General features: G+C 57.7%; 1 protein-coding gene across 1 annotated transcript in view; it reads left to right on the top strand.

Annotated features, from left to right (window-relative positions):
- SRCIN1 (SRC kinase signaling inhibitor 1) overlaps positions 1-18,560 on the top strand; it is a 40,789-nt gene that overhangs the window by 8,596 nt on the left and 13,633 nt on the right. Inside the window, 13 exon segments of the mRNA XM_045890231.3 lie at positions 1,598-1,621; positions 5,202-5,397; positions 5,970-6,168; positions 6,572-6,665; positions 7,180-8,054; positions 9,133-9,225; positions 9,476-9,519; positions 9,839-10,026; positions 11,190-11,365; positions 16,660-16,790; positions 16,956-17,103; positions 17,440-17,686; positions 18,127-18,361. Coding sequence (XP_045746187.3) covers positions 1,598-1,621; positions 5,202-5,397; positions 5,970-6,168; positions 6,572-6,665; positions 7,180-8,054; positions 9,133-9,225; positions 9,476-9,519; positions 9,839-10,026; positions 11,190-11,365; positions 16,660-16,790; positions 16,956-17,103; positions 17,440-17,686; positions 18,127-18,361 — 2,650 coding nt within the window.

The raw sequence follows: 18,560 nt of genomic DNA, 5'->3' as shown, positions 1-18,560 counted from the left end.
TAGGGCCCGCTACTCCAGCCTCTTGCCTCCCCTCCCCTCGGCCCCTGTGGGCATCCCCTGGCGCCCATGGGGGTGGCATGTGTCCATAGATTGTTCTAGGCATTGGCTGGGGTACAGATGTTGTTGTCCCCTTCCCTTGCTTGGCATGTGACTATCTTTTGTGTCTTTTGGAGCCAATGGCGGCGGTGGGGGGGGGGGAGGGGGGAGTGGGGGAGGAGGTGAGAATTGTAGCTCAGATGGGGAAGGCCCTGGTGAGCCAACCTCTTCATCCCAGCCCAAACCTGGCATCACCTCCACCCTAAAGGTCTAACTCAAGTAAAGCCTCCATCCCAGCAGGGCCCCTCGACTCAGCCCCTGTCCAACTCCTCTCTGCCATGAAAGCCTTCAGGTGGCACAGGATACGCCTCTGTGATGTCCTTCCCCTATCAGGGACCCTCAGCGTCCCTCTTCTCGGCCAGTGGCTCTGAGGCCTGGGAATTTTGTCTGCTTGTGCCAGGCACCCCAGTGCCAGGCCATCTGCTGCCTCTGTCTTCCTGCTGAGGCAGGCACCGGTCAGCAGGGTGCCCTCAGCTTTGCCAAGAACCAGCCCAGCCTCTGGGCCTCCTTCCTTGTCCTTAGCCATCTGCAAGGGCCTTCTGGTCTCTCGGGAAGACAGGGTGACCCTAGGTTATTGTGAATGAGGAGGAACCTGAAGTTCCCTACTCTGGGGGTACAAGGAGTCTTCCTCCTGGCTCTAGGACATTGCCCACATTCCCAGTCTCTACAGCTCCTCTTGCTTCCCTTGGCTCCCCATTCATTGCCCAGTACTGTGAAGCGACTGGTACCTGTCCACTGGGCTCTGTAATTCCAGTCCATTGTGGTACACGGGCCTCCCCGCCCTGGCCTTGGCCGCCAGCCTCCCTCTTCCACTCCCTGTCGTATCAACCCCCCTGGACTCCAGTTCTGACCCCACTGTGCTCCACTCAGATGCTTTCTGCCTGTCCACCGAAGCCCACTCAGCTGGCTCCAGCCCCTCTTTGCAGCCTAATCTGCTACTTTCCCAGACCCTGCTCCCCAGCCAGACTGGACTAGCGACTATTCCCTCAACACACTCTCTGCCTGCCTGCCCTGGGCACTTGCCCATACCGTCCCCCCTGCTCAGCACACCTTTCGTCCCATTCTCCAGCTGCCCATTTTTCAAGGCCCAGCTCAAATGTCACCTCTTCCGGGAAGTTTCCCCTGGCCCATCACAACCAGATGCCACTTCTCTGACCCCGCAGCTCTGATTCATCTCTGCCTGTGTCTCATGGGTTCCCTATATCATGGTCTTCGGCACCTTTCCTACCCGTGATTCTCTGAGTTACCGTGACTAGAATGCATGGCTTGTGAACATCTGGAAGGGCTCTCCCTTGTCCCCGCCAGTGAGCCTGGAGCCTGCCCAGGGCTGGCCTGGGTCTCAGGAGAGGACGGGATGTACCAGGCACTGTTTCTTTCTTGTTCCTGGGAGGGCAGAGGGCCCTGGTCCCAGGGCTGAACTCAGAGGGTCTCTAACCCACCTCCGCCCCTGCTCTCCCCTCCCAGCCCCCCGCGTAACCATGTCTTCTCTTGTTCCCATCAGCAGCCAAACTACTGGAGCTTCAAGGTCAGTGCGTGTTCTTCTGCTTCCGTGACAACTGCATGTGCTCTCCCGCCCCTGGCCCTCCCTGCACATGCTTTGCGCAGGGGTGTGCGTCTGCACGGAACCTTCTGGTGGGGGCGGCGGGCCTGGGGCTGCTGCTTTGAGAGAGTCTGGGCTCGCCTGCCAGGGGCTTGTGGATCCAGAGTGGGAGGTTGGCCCACCCCCGCGGGGTATCTGGGCTGGGGGTACTTAGGCTTTCCCACGCTGGGAGGGGCATTTTGGAATGAGGGAGGCTGCCTGACATTTCCCCCCACCTGAGACACTGCTGGCTCTGAGGCGGGGACCTGAACCCCATGATCTGCTGGAGGGCCCTCTTCTCTGGACTCAGCCTTCATCTGCCAGTGAGGTCTTGTGTCTCTGATGGGCCCCTCATCCCTTTCTTACTTGGCGCTAGGGGGTCAGTGCCAGGCAAGAGCCTCAGCCCTGCACTCCAGACCCGTTGCCCACGTGGAGGGCTGAGCTCAGGGATGAGCGCCCTCCTGCCTCCCCTGGACAGTTTGGACTATCCACAGCGGGAGAGCTCTCTGCCCCCTCCAAGGGCATCCTGCTGAGTCCTGGCGGAGCACCCTCAGGTGCCTCCTCCACTGTCTCGGGCACCCAGGCCCAGAACGGAGCCAAATTAGGCTGCCGCCTGTGTCCCAGAGTCTCCGGCCCTCCAACTCCCAGGCATCGTGACGGGGTGGGAGGCATCCATCCCCAAGCCCCCCGGTGTCGTCCTGCTCCAAGCATCTTATTTGCGAGCATGCTCCCAGAGAGAAGTCCTTGCATCAGAGAAATCACAGAATCAAACTCATGACGTCAGGCACACAACATTTTTGGAGGAAGCAATAGAATGTAACGGTTCGATGCATGGGGCTGAGAGCCTGGGGGTGAATTCCAAGTCTGCTACTAACTAGCTGGGGGACCTGGGGCAAATTGCATAATCCCCTGGGCCTCAGTTTCTCCTCTGTAAAATGGAACAACAATATCTGCATCATAGAGTTGTTATAAAGATAGAAGAGAGGAGATACTGCACATTCCTAAACAGTGCCTGGCTCATGGCGAGCCTTACCTGGTAGCTTACCTCAGTAGCTGTTAGAAGCCGCTGACTTGATTCCCAAATCAGAATCACCTTGGGAACTTGTCAGAAATCTTGAACCCCAGGCCCCAACCCCCCAGAGATTTGGATTCAGTGAATGTGGGGTTCTGGAAAGAATGTTTTTAAAAGCTCCCAAGTGATTCTGTCCCATTCTGTGGACTGCCTTTGGGAACCTCAGATCCTCGCCTGACTGTCCCCACTCAAGGTTCCCTCTGCCTGATCTCTGGCCAGGAGTCATCGGCTCCTTGCTGGAATACCTCCGGGGCCAGGTGCGCCCTGCTTCCCCCAGCAACCCCCTCCTAGCTTTGGAGAGCTCTGCTTGGATTACCGTTTTATGCTCTTGCCATCTCCCTCGTAGACAGGAAGTCCTGGATATCTCACTTTTTTCTGCCCTGTTGACTCAGCCCAGGACTGAAGAGAAGTGCTAATGGGCTTTCTCTCTTCTCAAGGGGGTTTTCTACAAAGGCTGTGAGAATGGAAAGGTGCGCAGAGGGCCAGGATGGAGAGCAGAACTATCGGGGCAGGGAATGTGGGCATCTCTTCTCCCCGAGGTGGCCTGGACAGGGTCTTGCCTTCTCTGCAGTCAGCAGCCCTGAGGATCCCTGCCCCCACTTCATTCTGGCCCCTGTTCCATCTTCTTCCTGGCACCTCACTTGTGTCCCCCGGCTCTGTGGCCACCCCCTTCGTTCCCGGCTAGCGTGCCAGAATTCTGTAGCCCCTCATCCACATCAGCCTGGCAACCACTGGCCTTCCAGTTGCCTGGCAACCTCATTGACCACCAGACCAGACCTGGTTCGACACACTGCTCCAGGGCCGAGGGTGAAAGAGGCTGGCCCTGGTAATCAGTCTACAGCAAAGTCTACAGGGTCCAAAGTCTGGGCACAGGCACCCCCCATGTGGGTCTCGTTCCTACGCTGCCTCCCTCCTCCCCAGACCCATACCCACTCACTGGTCAAGGCATTGTGCCGGAGACTGGACACCTCCTGAGGTCTCTAAATCTGACCTTCTGCATCCCCAAGCCTTGGAGACCACGTTGGGGACAGCTGGGCACATTGCCCATCAGAGGAAGATGCTCTCTCTTTTCCAGAGTGCTCATCCAATTGGAACGTTGAATTGAGTTAATATGAAGATGGAGAGTAATTAGGAGCTAATCAGGATTTGGGGAAGGAGGGCGCTGATTCCTTTATAGAGATACTTTTACTTTTTTTCTAATGATAAAAATAATATATTCTGATTGTGCAAAATTCCCCCAGAAGAGAAATGTATAAAAGAGAAATCTCTGTCTCAACCCCGACTTAACCAATGTTAATAGTTTTGAGTCATTTGTTGTTAAAAATAGGCAACTTATTTTATAGAAAAGTACAATTAGGCAACATGATTTTTTTTCTTGATAATATATGTATATATAATCCGTATAAGTATCTATTGTACATAACATGGAATGTACATAACACAGATCTGACTTATTATCTTCTCCCTTGAATAAAAGTTTCTGACGCACCCGAGTTTAAGGGAAGGGGCTGGGGCAGAATGGCAGGAACTGTGGCGCTGAGTGACAGCCCCAGCCTTCAGCCAAAAGAGCCATGTAGGCTCTTACATGGCGACCCCTCCCTCAAGGAGAGAGTGATCAAGCTGTCCCTGGGGCAGGGGACAGTCACTGGGTGACACCCTTCCCTAGCCCCAGCCAGATACTACCTTCAGGGCAAGGGGCTGCCATGCTGGGTCCCGGGGGAGGCCTTTCTAGGAGGCAAGCCAGGCTGGTTGGCTGTGTGGCAGCACGTGCCCTGTGGGGAGGGGCTGAGGTCAGGCACATACGTTGTGTGCTCAAGTGGATCATACCAGGCTTAGCATGTGCATTGCATGTAGTAGGCAGAGTCTGTTTGAAACTAGCTTCGGGATGATTCTCCCAGGCACCCTAAGTCAAGGACATTGTGCTCCTCTCTGAGGACCCATACCTCCCAGAGCTGGGAACCTGGGGCCCCTAGTTCTCTTTGCTTCCTCCCTGGGCCTGCTTCCTGCCCCCACCCAAACCTCTGAACTCCAGGAAGGATAAATTCACCGCTCACAAACCCGCCGCTTAATTAATGTCTGGAACTAATGCCCCAATTTGCTCAACGATTCTGCTGCTCACCTCAGTGACAAATTTGTGTTGTTGTTGTTCTTTGGAAGCTTAAAATAGCAGGCGTGCCCTGGCTCCCGCTCAGATGGTTTCTTGTCTGGCTTCCCAGGGTGCCTGAGTCCTTTGCCTACTGCTTACCTGCTGGGTGTCCCAGGGAGGCCAAGGCCCTAGGGGGTTGGGGAACTCTCCTGTAGCCACACAGCGAGTCTGGAATGCAGGAGACCCTTGTGTGTGTGTGTGTGTGTGTGTTTCACTGGCTGGCAGGGGCTCCCCGGGCCTGGATGGGGGACATGGGCAGAGCCAAGGGGCTCGTGTTTGATTCCTCTCATCCTGCCCTGCCCCTACAGACCCGCAGCTCGCGCCACACTCAGGGAGCCCAGCCCGGGCTGGCAGACCAGGCAGCCAAGCTGTCATACGCCTCGGCTGAGTCGCTGGAGACCATGTCGGAGGCGGAGCTGCCCCTGGGCTTCAGTAGGATGAACCGCTTCCGACAGAGCCTGCCCCTCTCCCGCTCTGCCAGCCAGACCAAGCTGCGCTCGCCAGGTACTGCTGGCCGGGCCCACCCTCCTCCTGGCCACTGGCTCCTCCCTCTGCCTTGCTCACCCTACAGCCCTTTTCACCCCCTTCACCACTCCAGCTCTCCTTGACCAAACCCTTGGCTCCCTTCCCCACGGTCCCACCTCCCTGCCCCTCAGCAGTCTCCTCCCTTTGGGGCCTTTCCCTCCTCAGCTTCTCCCCCACCCCTTCCCTCCCTCCCTTAGCAGCCCCTGCCCCATCCTTTTCTCTCCCAGCCTCCTCTCTCCCTCACCCCTTTCAGCAGCCCCCCCTTTCCTTCATCCCCCTCTTGCTCATCTCTCTCCCCCTCAGCAACGACTCCCTCTGTGTCTGCCGGAGTCTGCCGTACCTGCTCCTGCCCCCAATTCCCTTTCCTCGCCCAGGCTCCTACCCGCCCGGCAGCATGAGGAGTGCATGGGTGCACCTGCACTCCGGGGCCGCGTCGGGCCTCAGACCCTGCCTCTGCAGGACCAGCGCGGCCCCGGAAAGCCCCCCTCGCTCTCCCGGCCGGCGTGGTGGTGGCGGTGGTTCTGACAGCGGAGGTGGCCTCTCCTTCGCAGGGGTGCTGTTCCTGCAGTTCGGGGAGGAGACTCGGCGCGTGCACATCACGCACGAGGTCAGCAGCCTGGACACGCTGCACGCGCTCATTGCGCACATGTTCCCGCAGAAGCTCACCATGGGCATGCTTAAGTCGCCCAACACCGCCATCCTCATCAAGGACGAGGCTCGCAACGTCTTCTACGAGCTGGAGGACGTCCGGTGGGCGTGGCCCCGGAGGGAGGGGTGGGCTTCCCCAGGCTCCTCCTCTGCCGGGGCCTCCACTCCGCGGCTCTTTCCCTCCCAGACCCCTCCTGACGCAACCTCAGCCCTTCTCTCCTTCCTCGGTCATCCCACCCCGTCCCCTCTAAATCATCCACCCCTGCTGGCTCATTTTGGCTTGAGCTAACCTGAGAAGGGCGAACGGGGCCTACTAGCTGGACGGGGTGGAGGCTGCGGAGTGTGTGTTGGTGGCAGGCAGTCTGAGGCACTGAGCAAGAAGCTAGGAAGAGGCTGGGGCTCTTGGCCCCTCTTGCCACCCCTCTTCCCTCTTCCTGTAGTAGCTACCCCTCCTTATCGCAGGGCTGAGGGATGGTGACCCGTTGCACCTTCCCCTTCCCCCCAGGGACATCCAGGACCGAAGTATTATCAAGATCTATAGGAAGGAGCCACTTTACGCCGCTTTCCCTGGCTCACACCTTACCAACGGGGACCTCCGGGTATGGCTGGGGATCCCCAGGGCACTGGGGAGGCTGGGCAGACGGGGTCCAGGAGCACAGAGTCTAGTTACTTGTCAACAGGGATGAGGGCCAGTTTTTGGAGAAGGGAACATAGAGGCTGAAGCAGAGGGTGGCTTCCACTAATTGTGGTCATGGAAGGGTCCTTCCCCTCATCTGCCATGCCCCCCTCCTCTCCATTCAGGATTTTTTCCAACAGGCCTCTAGGTATTGTAGGGGGCCTCTATCAGAAACTACTGCTTCCCTTCTTGCTTCCCCAACCCTCACCACAGGGTGGGCCGCAGGTTGCCCCTCTAGTGCCTCTCCATCTGCCACTTCTTCCTCCATGCTGGGAGCCCTGATGGGAAAGGGGCCCGAATACAGCGGGAGCGAGGGAAGGCAGAGGACAGAAGGGACTTCCTAAGCATCAGGGGGAAGATGCTGTCTCCTTACGCAAGGCGCAAGGGATCCCCTTTGTGACTAGCCCTGTGGGGTTCTGGGACTGTCTTCTGCGCAGAGAGAGATGGTGTATGCCTCGCGGGAGTCGTCGCCCACACGGCGTCTCAACAACCTGTCGCCGGCGCCGCACCTGGCGTCCAGCTCTCCGCCCCCGGGGCTGCCGTCGGGGCTGCCGTCGGGGCTGCCGTCAGGGATGCAGTCGGGCTCGCCGTCGCGCTCGCGCCTCTCCTACGCTGGGGGGCGCCCGCCCTCCTACGCTGGCAGCCCGGTGCACCACGCGGCCGAGCGGCTGGGGGGCGCCCCAGCCGCCCAGGGCGTCAGCCCCAGCCCCAGCGCCATCCTGGAGCGGCGCGACGTGAAGCCGGACGAGGACCTGGCAGGCAAGGCGGGCGGCATGGTGCTGGTGAAGGGCGAGGGCCTGTACGCCGACCCCTACGGGTTGCTCCACGAGGGCCGCCTGAGCCTGGCCGCGGCAGCCGGCGACCCGTTCGCCTACCCGGGGGCCAGCGGCCTCTACAAGCGCGGCTCGGTGCGCTCGCTTAGCACCTATTCGGCCGCCGCGCTGCAGTCCGACCTGGAGGACTCGCTCTACAAGGCGGCGGGCGGTGGCCCTCTCTACGGCGACGGCTACGGCTTCCGCCTGCCGCCCTCGTCGCCGCAGAAGCTGGCCGATGTGGCGGCACCCCCCGGAGGCCCCCAGCCTCCGCACAGCCCCTACTCGGGGCCGCCCAGCCGCGGCTCGCCGGTGCGCCAGTCTTTCCGCAAAGACTCGGGCTCCTCGTCGGTCTTCGCAGAGAGCCCCGGAGGCAAGACCCGCAGCACGGGGGGCTCCTCGACGGCCGGAGCTCCCCCTCCCGAGCTCTTCCCCGGGCCTGGGGAGCGCCCGCTCGTTGGGTTTGGGCCGCCGGTGCCAGCCAAGGACACGGAGACCAGGTGAGGGACGCTCCCGAGGCCTCGGGGCTCTTAGGGGTGGGGTGGAATGAGGGGACAACGGCAGAGCCTGTGGCAGGATTGTGTCCTGGACTGTGAGGCCCCAGAGTCCTTTGTAGACCCGGAGTAGTCTTGAGGGTTCACGGGAGTTATTTGGCTGTGGCAGGAAAGGCACTGGAGAGATGCACAGGCCATTTTCCTTCCTTCTGCAAGATCTTGGGGTTAGATGAAAGGGCCTCAGACAAGGTCTCTGGAAACCTGGGTTTGCATCCGTTCCCTGAACCTCAGTTTCCGCAACAAAAACTGAGGCTGAACCAGCATTCTAGTGCCTTTCCTGCTCAGACAGTTTGCAGCCCTGAGAGCTGTCCAGCGCACGGTCGGCTGAAGTCCACTGGGGAGGGGGTGCTGCTCAGAAATAGGGATGGGCAGAGAGATATTCCTTTAGGTAGCCTCCAAGCTGGGGAACCCTTGCCCATTATTCAGCTCCATCCTAAGGGTGCAGGGCTGGAGGAGGTACCAGAGCATTGACCCATCCCCTTCTATCCTCAGGCAGTGTTGCCAAGAGATAAGGAGAAGCAATTCACATTCACACAGCTGTCTTGTGGCTTGTGTGCCAGGCACTGCACTGGGGCACTGTGGATGCCGAGCTGGGCAAGCCTGGTTCCTGCCTCGTCTAGTGGGGGTGACACATTAAAAAATGCTTGTACTTCCCTTGGGAGGGTATATACGTGGTGTGGGAGGAGGGACTCCTTAAAGCTGCTGGGGCTCTGGGATGGCTTCAGGGATGACGTAGGGAGGAGGGCATGTCAGGAAAGGGCACAGAGAGGCCTGGTAGTGGGGCCCATTAGAGAGCCAGTAGTGAGAGATGGGGCTGGCAAGGGAGGGAGTGACTGCCAGATGGAAAGGGGCCTTACCAATGTTAGGTGGGGGACTGTGGGCTTGAACCTTTGGCATTGTCTGTGTGCTGGTGGCTGGGGAGGGAATGGTATTTCCTCTAATTATCAATCTTAAGAATGAGGGCCTGGGCAAGAGGGACCCCAAGCCCAGAGAAGGGATTGCTCAGAGCCACCACCCTCTCCAGGGAGCGCATGGAGGCCATGGAGAAGCAGATTGCCAGCCTCACAGGCCTGGTACAGAGCGCCCTACTACGAGGCTCGGAGCCTGAGACCCCCAGGTAAGGTTCTTCTTTAAACACCACTGCCAGGGCTTATGGTTGGGGCAAGAGGAAGGGAAGGTGGGCAGCAGCAGTGCTAGGACCAGCTCTGCCAATGTCGCAGTGTGTGACTCTGGGTGAGCCCTTTTCCTTCTCTGGGACTCTATCCTGACATCAGGGGACTGGAGGAGATTTTGTTAAAGTCTCACTCAGCTTTGACGGTCCGGGGTCAGGCTGGACCCTCTGATGGCCCTTTTCCCCTGTGCCACAGCGAGAAGATTGAAGGCTCCAATGGAGCAGGCACCCCCTCAGCACGTGAGTGGCCCCTTGCCCCCCCCCCGCCCCATACTTGCTTTCTCTGAGCCTCAGATTCCTAATCTGTAAAGTGGGGATTAAACCATCAGCTACATCACTGGGCTTCGGTGGATCAATGAGCAGTCACCTTAGCCCAAGATGGCTTTGCCCTGGTGCTTTGCTTCTCACAGAAGGGCTGACCCACTAGTTGGGGCAGGGGGTCAGAGCCACATGCTTCTCTGGCTACTGTGAGGATCAGGGGTGGGAAGGGCCTTGTCCTGGCCCCTTGCGGGCTCAAGGTTTGTTGCCTTTCTTCCATCCTCGTGGTCCCTCTCTGCAGCCTGTGGGTCAGGCAGCCGGAGCAGCGGTGCCACCCCAGTGTCCGGCCCTCCCCCGCCCTCGGCCGGCAGCACTCCTGCGGGGCAGCCCACGGCCCTCAGCCGTTTGCAGATGCAGCTGCACCTGCGTGGCCTGCAGAACAGCACCAGCGACCTGCGCAGCCAACTTCAGCAATTGCGAAAGCTCCAGGTACGGCCGGCTCCGGGGCCTCGCCCCGTGCCCGCCCCCTCAAGCCCCTCCCCGACAGACCCCACCCACTCGCACTGAAAACCCTTCCCACAGGTCTCGCCCCATGCCCTACGCCCTCATCGGAGGTTCACTGGGCCCCTCTGCGAACCCTTTCTCCCCTTACCCTTCCTCAAGCTCCGGCTCACTCGCTGAATCTCTGCTCCCTCACCGAGCCCCACCGCTCGCCCTTGTTCCCCTCACTACGCCCTCTTTCCCCTTCCCTGAATACTCACCGTTCTCCTGGAGCCCCAGTCCACCCCACTAAGCCCCTTCCTCCTGTCAGTATCCCTCAGGGCAGTCCCAATTCCTTCTTGCCCAGCATTCTTTCTCCCCTCCCCTCCCTTGGGCGGAAGCCCTCCCCCTAGATCCCCTCCACTACCCCTTCTGAGTCCGCACAGTCTTCCCCGCTCTGCCCCGCCTGGCAGATGGTCCCACCAGTCAGGAGCCTGGCATCGCTGTGCCCGCTCCTCGAGAGGGCCTTGGGGCCCGTCAGGTGAGAATAATGAGCAGAGACAGGCTGGAGAGGGGGCAGAGAGTTGCCATCTGGGCAACGGGTAAGATCTCACCCACTCCGTCATTGCCCCAACTCGGCCTTAGAAGTTAAGTTAATCTTGCGCCAGCCACGGAAGCTCTATCAAACCCCAGGGCTCAAGTCTTTCATCGAAGCCACAGCCCTGCAGCCGCAAGGTCGGCACGGCCCTACATAGGGCTACCTCTTGCCCCCCAAATATGCCCATCTGGTTCTCCTGCCTCTCTATTTCCGCAGCCCGTAACCTTGTCCTCCGCCCCCGTCCATCAGCCCTTTGCTGCTGCTCACGGCCACAGCCACGCAGCCGCATGTTCTGCATGCCCCAGTTTAGCACTTCTCCCTCCACGATCCCCGTGCCGTTCTCCTCCTGCCTCTATTCTTCCCCAGAATTTAGCCCGGGGCCTCTGCTTCCCCCATCCCGCCCTTTCGCTGCTGCTCACGGCCGCAGCCGAGCAGCCGCTTCTTCTGTGGAGCCCGCCCAGCATCGGGCTGTCCTCTGCCCGCCTCCACCCCCACCCCCCACCCCCGGCTCTCCCCCTGCCGAGTACTTCCATCCCCTCCCACTCCGGTCCATCGGTCCCTCTGCGTCCCGCAGCTACAAAACCTGGAGTCGCTGCGCGCGCTGCTGAAAGGCACAGAGGCGGAGCTGAGCATGCGCGTGTCGGAGGCGGCGCGGCGGCAGGAGGACCCGCTGCAGCGGCAGCGCACCCTGGTGGAGGAGGAGCGGCTGCGCTATCTCAACGACGAGGAGCTCATTACCCAGCAGCTCAAGTGAGCCTGGGCTCCCGGGCGGAGGAGGGAGGGCCGGGGGAGCGGCCTCGGCCGCAACCTGGTTTCCCTGGGAGGCGCAGCTCCCTTCCTTCTGAATGACAGGTGACGTTGGTCTGGTCTGAAGCCTGATTTCCTTCTCCTCTGTGGCTTGATTTTCTCTGTGACCCACAAACCTTTGACCATCTGGCACAATTCCTGATTTATTTTCTTTTTCTGGCTTGATGCCCTGTTTTTGCTGTGTTTTTGCTTCCTCATGGTCCACAGTCTGGCTTCCCCCTGACCCGCGGCCTTACTGTCATGTGGCCAGCTGCAGGATTCTACTCTGTCCTCTGTCTGCTTTCATTCTGCACCGTGACCTATACAGAGTGACCCTTGGGTAGTGGCAACTGCCGCCACTCCAATTCCCGGATCTTTGAGACCAGGTATCGCCAAGGAAAACCTTCCTCCCGGCCTGGTGCTGCTAAAACAAAGCTCTAGCTTTTTCAGGAGGAGTGAGGAATAGAGAACACCCAGCTCCCAAATGCTTAGACATGGAAGGGTTAACGGGAGACAGTCCTCTGATCCAAATTTAGCAAATGGCTGTCTGGCCAAGATCCCATTGTCTGGCACTGTTGAAGGGAGAAGCTGCCTTTTGCTGTCCATCCACTGAGTGAGCACCCCCACCCCACAGCAGCCTTCTCTTGTCAGTCACTGGGGTCTGCTCCTTTCTCTGGCCTCCCTCTTGGTGGCACAGGGCACAAAGGGACCCGAGGTCCAGCTCCAGCATTGAGAGACTATGTGATCAGGGCAGTTTCTGTCCTCCTCTGTGCTTCAGCTTCCTTATCTGTGCCCAGTATTGAGATTTTTGCAGTTCTCTCCAGGGAGGGTTTGGGTTCTACTGGGCAATGACTTGGGGAGCCAGGAGAGGCTTCTCAGAAGAGCCCAGCTTGCAAAAGGGGCTCCTTGAGAACGGTCCCTACTTCTCAGCCTTGGGCCCACACAGCCTGTGTACTTCAGTGGGGTGGAAAGCAAAGAGTCCCATGAGCCCTTGTGGCTGAGATGAAGTAAGGGACCCTCTCACTTGGAAATAATCTGGCGGCAGCCACCCCATCATTTCAGGTGTGAAAGCTCAGTGACAACCTCAGTCAGATCTCCAAGTAGACTGGCAGCAGTCACCCCCCCTCACCCAGAGAATTCCATTTACCCAACTTTTCTGTCCTCTCCTTGCCCCTTTTCACTCAGCACAGAGGAGCTGGGTTGGGATTTTTAAAAGGAACTTTCCTGAGACATTAAAGGAAAATAAAAGAAAATATAAAAGCACAGAGGCAGAAGAGATGAAAGGACAGATTTAATCTTCTGTCACAGGCGCGTCTGGTCCTCCGCCTCCCCGGGGGCCTCAGTTCTCCGGAAGCACACAGACTCCCTACCCTCTGTCCTGTTATCAAACCCCCTGTTCAAGCTGCTCACTTGAGAGGGCTTGGGGCCTGGTCCATTGCTTCTGCTAGGATTCTCCATGCACTTTGAAGGGGGTTCCTGCTTTTTTTGGGGGACGGCCTGGGCTGGGCTGGACATCAGCCCTGCAGTGGCCCTGGCTTGGCTATGAGAGCCCTCCCTGCCAGCTCCCATAGCCTCCCCGGGCATTAGGTTGACCAGCAGGCCCATCCTTATCCCTGCTTTGGCTGCAGCTCCTGTATGCTTTGCTCTGCCCCTTCCTCTTGCCCCAGCATCTTGCTGGAAGTTAAAGCCAATCCCTTGCTTCATTCAGCGTGGCTTTCTCACCTGTTTTTCTAGCCAAGCACTTGAGCTCTGTCTAGACATTGCTCTGAGGGGTACCCTCTGCTGACTTGAGAACTTTTGGCCTCTGGAGCCTAACTTGGACTAAGCCAGCACAGGCTTTGTAGGCCTGCTACACAGGTCCCCATGCTCCTAATGGCTCCATGCTCTGCTGTTGTTATCTTGAAATTCTATATTTTTTTAAGATTTTATTTATTTATTTGTCAGAGAGAGAGAGACAGAGACAGAGAGCACAAGCAGAGGGAGTGACAGAGGGAGAAGGGAGAAGCAGACTCCCGGCTGAGCAGGGACCCCGATTTGGGACTCGATCCCAGGCCCCTGGGATCATGACCTGAGCCAAAGGCAGACGCTTAATGACTGAGCCATCCAGGCATCCTTATCTTGAAATTCTTAATAATTTTTTAAGGGGCAAAATCTTCATTTTTCATTGGGCCCCATAAATTATAGAGCTGGCTCTGTCCTGACCCTGTGCTCTCCACCCCTCCAGGACTGAACCTGGGTCGGGGAAAGCCCAGCCACTTTCTGCTAATGGTGACTAGGCTTGGACCAGTCTGGGGCTCATTTGCAGAGGCTTTCCAAATCAACCCTCCCCAAATTTTGGCAGGTTTCTTGATCAGAAAATCGAGGTGCTAATTGAGCCTAAGGAGGACCTAGTCCTGCCCGAGAGTTGCACTGTTGTGTCCTCCCAAAGGCTTACCTGAGTCCTCCTTTAAATGAGAGTCTCTCTCCCCCCTCAGAGTGGTGTTCAGGAGTGACCATTTTACAAAACCGGCACACCCTGGGCCAGCCAGGTGTCACACACAGCAGGGAAGAACAGTGGTTCTTTCCCACGTGGCAGAGCATGGGCTGGGCAGGACAGGGATGGGTATGGCATGATCCAGTGGCTGAAGTCAGACATGAGTCGATTCTGCCTTGCCACAAAATAGTTGTATAACCTTCAACAAGCCGCTTCATCTCTCTGAACCTCTTTTTTTTTTTTTTCTTTTTAATGCCAAATCTCATTGTATTAGTTAGGGTAACTGCTATAACAAATCATATAATGGTTCAAAAGTAACGGACCTATCCTTTTTTTTCTCACGGAACAGTACTGGGTGGGTTAGTGAATGACCCTCCTCCATGCCACCATTCAGCGACCTAGGCTAATGGAGGTTTGGCCATCTTCAATATGTGCCTTCCAAATCATGCACAGGGTTGTTGCCTTTCAACCCATAGGAAGGGGAAAGGAGCATGGAGGAGCTTCCGTGGGAGGTTTTTATGGGACGGCCTGGAAGCAGCATGTACCTCTTCAACTCCTAATGCGTTGGCTCGACCTGAGTCATGGCCATTTCTAACCGCAAGGGACGCTGGGAAATGTAGTCTGGTGTCTGAGCTCTGGTTTGTGTGTAAGCGGGAGGTACTAATGGCTTCCACGCCCAGGACTGTTGGTGAGGATTGAATAAGGTAATGAAAGTGGAGGGCTGCCCATGGCACCTGGTGTACAGTAAGTGCTCAGTACAAGAGAGCGCTTCAGATGGCAGTGCTGAGGCACAGGATTTTGTCTTTGCTCCAGTGTGGTCTTTTTTTTTTTTTTTTTTAATTTTTATTTATTTATTTGACAGAGAGAGACAGCGAGAGAGGGAACACAAGCAGGGGGGAGTGGGAGAGGGAGAAGCAGGTTTCCCACTGAGCAGGGAGCCCGATGCGGGGCTCGATCCCAGGACCCTGGGACCATGACCTGAGCCGAAGGCAGATGCTTAACGACTGAGCCACCCAGGTGCCCCTAGTGTGGTCTTTTCATCCACTAGTTGGATGAAGATGTATAGGCATGCTGATAAGATTTGCTAGTGACACAGCGCTTTGAGGGGGAGCAAGTCTGTTGGATGGTAGAACTGTGAGCCGAAAGTTGTTTCCACTTGGATTATTGAGCTGAAATCCAGCAGATGGGATGTGACAAGGATGTATGTAAAGTCCTGCATGTAGGTCAGGGATGTCGGTGACTCAAGTCACAGAATCGAGGTGACCTGCCAGGGCTGCAGTCCCTTCTTTCACTTATCCATTCATTCCACAATTATTTACCAGACATCTACTCTGCTCCAGGCAACGGGCCAGATGCTGGCACTTGGAGACGAATCCAGAAGACATGGTCCCTGCCTGCCAGGAGCTACACAGCCCAGCTTGCAAGAGCTCTGAGGAGGGTTTGTGAGGCAGGAAGCAGACCCCCAACCCTGAGTGTAGGGAGTGGGGGAGCAGTTCCCATTGAGACCTGAGGGAGGAGTGGGGATTAGTCACACATGTGTGGTTACGTGTGCATGTGTGTGAGTGTGAGTGTGTGTGTGTGTGTGTGTGTGTGTGCGGAGTGTTCTAGGCAGAGGAAATGGCATTATAAAGGCCCAGAGAGGGCAGTACATACAAGGACCTTGGAGAAGTTGTGGACAGTTCTGAACAAAAGCAAGCCGGATGAGGACAGGGGATGTGGCTGGAGGGAAACTAAGAGCAGCCCCCAGGGACTGACCCTTTACCACCCTTTTCCCATTTGCATTGGCTCACTTATTTGTTTTAAGATTTTATTTATTTATTTGAGAGAGAGAGAGCATGATCAGGGGGAGGGGCACAGGGAGAGAGAAGCAGGCTCCCGGCTGAGTAGGGAGCCCAACTCAGGGCTCGATCGCAGGACCCTGGGATCATGACCTGAGCCAAAGGCAGATGCTTAACCACTTACCCATCTGAGCCACCCAGCCACCCCTGCATTGGCTCATTTAATCTTCGCAATGACCCCTGGAGGGAAGAACTCTTACTACCCCCATTTTTTGGATGAGGTTGCAGCCCGAACATAGTAGGTAACTTGTCCAAGATCTCTCTGCTGGGTGGGGCAGAGCTGGGATTGGAATTTGGATCTGTCTGACTCTAGAGCCAAATCTTCACCTACTACCCTCATGTCCTTCTTCACTTGGAGTTCAGCCTCAGGATGACGGGATCCATGTAGGGTTCAACACGGGGGGAGTGACTTGGTATGACTTACATTTTAGAAAGATGTGGGGTTTAAAATGGCACAAGCTCAGCATAAACCCTCTGACAACTGAAAGCAGTTTTGTCCTCAAGGAAAGAGGCTGAGCATCTGGATAGCCGAGAAAGGGTAGAGGGACGTGGCTGTGCCTCCCCTCAAGAGAAGAGACCTTGTAGGGGCACGTGCAGCTAACTGCCTGCAGTTCCCTGAAAGGCCGCCAGGTTCTCTCCTGCTTCCTCGGCAGAATGAGAACCAGAGGATGCAAGTTATAGGGAGAGAGATTTGGGTTGATGTTGCTAAGGACCAGAACTTCCACGGCGCCGTGAGGGCGGGGGCGGGGGGGACCCAGGGCACCTATTAGGGAACTCATCTGAAGTCTTATCTCTGGGGTTTGGCATTTCTGATTTCATTTGGGCATGTAGCCTGGTGGATGGCTTTTAATTTTGATCTGACTGGTGGCCTCATTTCTTGCCATTTGCCCAATTTCAGGGGGCTGGGCTGGGGCCAGAGGGGCTGAGGGGTCTCTCTCTGGTTGCAGTGACCTGGAGAAGTCGGTGGAGAAGATCCAGCGGGATGTGTCGCACAACCACCGCCTGGTGCCGGGGCCGGAGCTGGAGGAGAAGGCCCTGGTGCTGAAGCAGCTCGGGGAGACGCTGACCGAGCTCAAGGGTGAGCCCAGAGGCGAGGAGGCGAGAGTGTGGCATGCGGTCCAGGCCCGCAGTCCCTGCTGCACCCCCACGCCCAGCCCCACCCCCAGGCACTGCCCTCCCTGCTGCCCATCCTCCCTTATCCTTGGAGCTCCTCCCTCCCCAGCTCACTCCTTTGGTGCCTCAGCTCACTTCCCAGGCCTGCAGAGCAAGATGCGGGTAGTGCTGCGTGTGGAGGTGGAGGCCGTGAAGTTCCTGAAGGAGGAGCCACAGCGCCTGGACGGGCTGCTCAAACGCTGCCGTGGGGTCACAGACATGCTGGCCCAGATCCGAAGGTCTTTCCCTCCCTGACATCTTATCTCCGACCTCCGATTCCCCAGGAGGTCACATGCCAGGCATTGATAGATTAGCCTGACCCCTTACCCTGACTCCTCTAGAGGTCACTGATGTGCCAACTGGATCTGTACCTCCCCTCTGACCTGTGACCCCTGGCACGGTGTAGGCTTGGCTCTCCCTTATGCTGGATGCGGTCACTCCTCCCCAGGCCCCCCCATCTGTCCTGCAAGATCCCAGAGCCCTCCTCGCACCCTGCCTCCCCCAGGCCAGGCTTCGCTTGCATGGGGCCACCAACTTGCGGGCCCCACAACTGTTCCTAACTCTCCCAACCCCAGGCAAGTGGACGAGGGTGTGTGGCCACCCCCCAACAACCTCCTGAATCAGTCCCCCAAGAAGGTGACGGCTGAGACAGACTTCAACAAGAGCTTGGACTTCGAAATGCCACCCCCCAGCCCTCCACTGAACCTCCACGAGCTGAGCGGGCCGGCCGAGGGAGCCCCTCCTACTCCCAAGGGGGGCAACCCCACCAAAGGCCTGGATGCTGCTGGCAAGAGAAGCGTGGACAAGGCTGTGTCTGTTGAGGTGCTGGGCCCGGGACAGGGGGTGCATGAGCTCAGCTCACACATTCTTACCACCATCCTAGATTGGGAAGCGCCAACACGTGGGTACTTTTTCCTGGGGGAGGAGGAAGTCTGAGAGACACATTGATGGTGGCATGAGCTCTGCCAGACAGAAAAACATTTTCTAAAACGATAACAATCAAGGCAGTGTGGTGTTGGCCTAAGAATAGACTATGTGGTCAATGAAACAGAATAGAATGTTCCAAAACAGGGCTAAGTATTATCAAGAGAGGAGTATACGATGGTGGTGGCATTCCAGACTTACAGGGAAAGAGAATACTCAAGAAGTCTGAGGGTCCCCTGGGGGCTGGACCAAACTTCCTTCTCCGTTCCTGGCATGTGTGGCTGGGGGAAGGGGCTGCAGCCCCTGCTTCACAGCTGACCCCCGCTCCTCGTTTCCAGGCTGCCGAGCGAGACTGGGAGGAGAAGCGGGCAGCCCTGACCCAGTACAGCGCCAAGGACATCAACCGGCTGCTGGAGGAGACACAGGCAGAGCTGCTGAAGGCCATCCCTGACCTGGACTGTGCGAGCAAGGCCCACCCAGGCCTGGCCCCCACCCCTGACCACAAGCCCCCCAAAGTCCCCCACGGCCAGAAGGCAGCCCCGCGAACCGAGCCCAGTGGGAGGAGGGGCTCAGGTATGGGGGCGGGTAGGGGACTGGTGAAGAGCCCAGACGAGGGGACCCCCATCTTCAGGAGCTCTCGGGTTGATGGGGGAGGCACCTGGGCGGGATATCTCTGGGGTTGGACTGCCAGAGGGGGGAGGTGCTGGGACCTCAGCAGCCTGACCCTCAGCCGCTGTGGGGAGACCCAGAGGACAGGGGGGAGCTGGACTCC

Source organism: Mirounga angustirostris, unplaced genomic scaffold, assembly GCF_029215605.1.
Source record: "Mirounga angustirostris isolate CCGP_5_RB_7025 unplaced genomic scaffold, mMirAng1.0.hap1 SCAF_17, whole genome shotgun sequence".
NCBI lineage: Eukaryota > Metazoa > Chordata > Mammalia > Carnivora > Phocidae > Mirounga > Mirounga angustirostris.
Note: the sequence above shows the minus strand (reverse complement) of the source record. Positions and strands in the feature narration are given on the sequence as shown.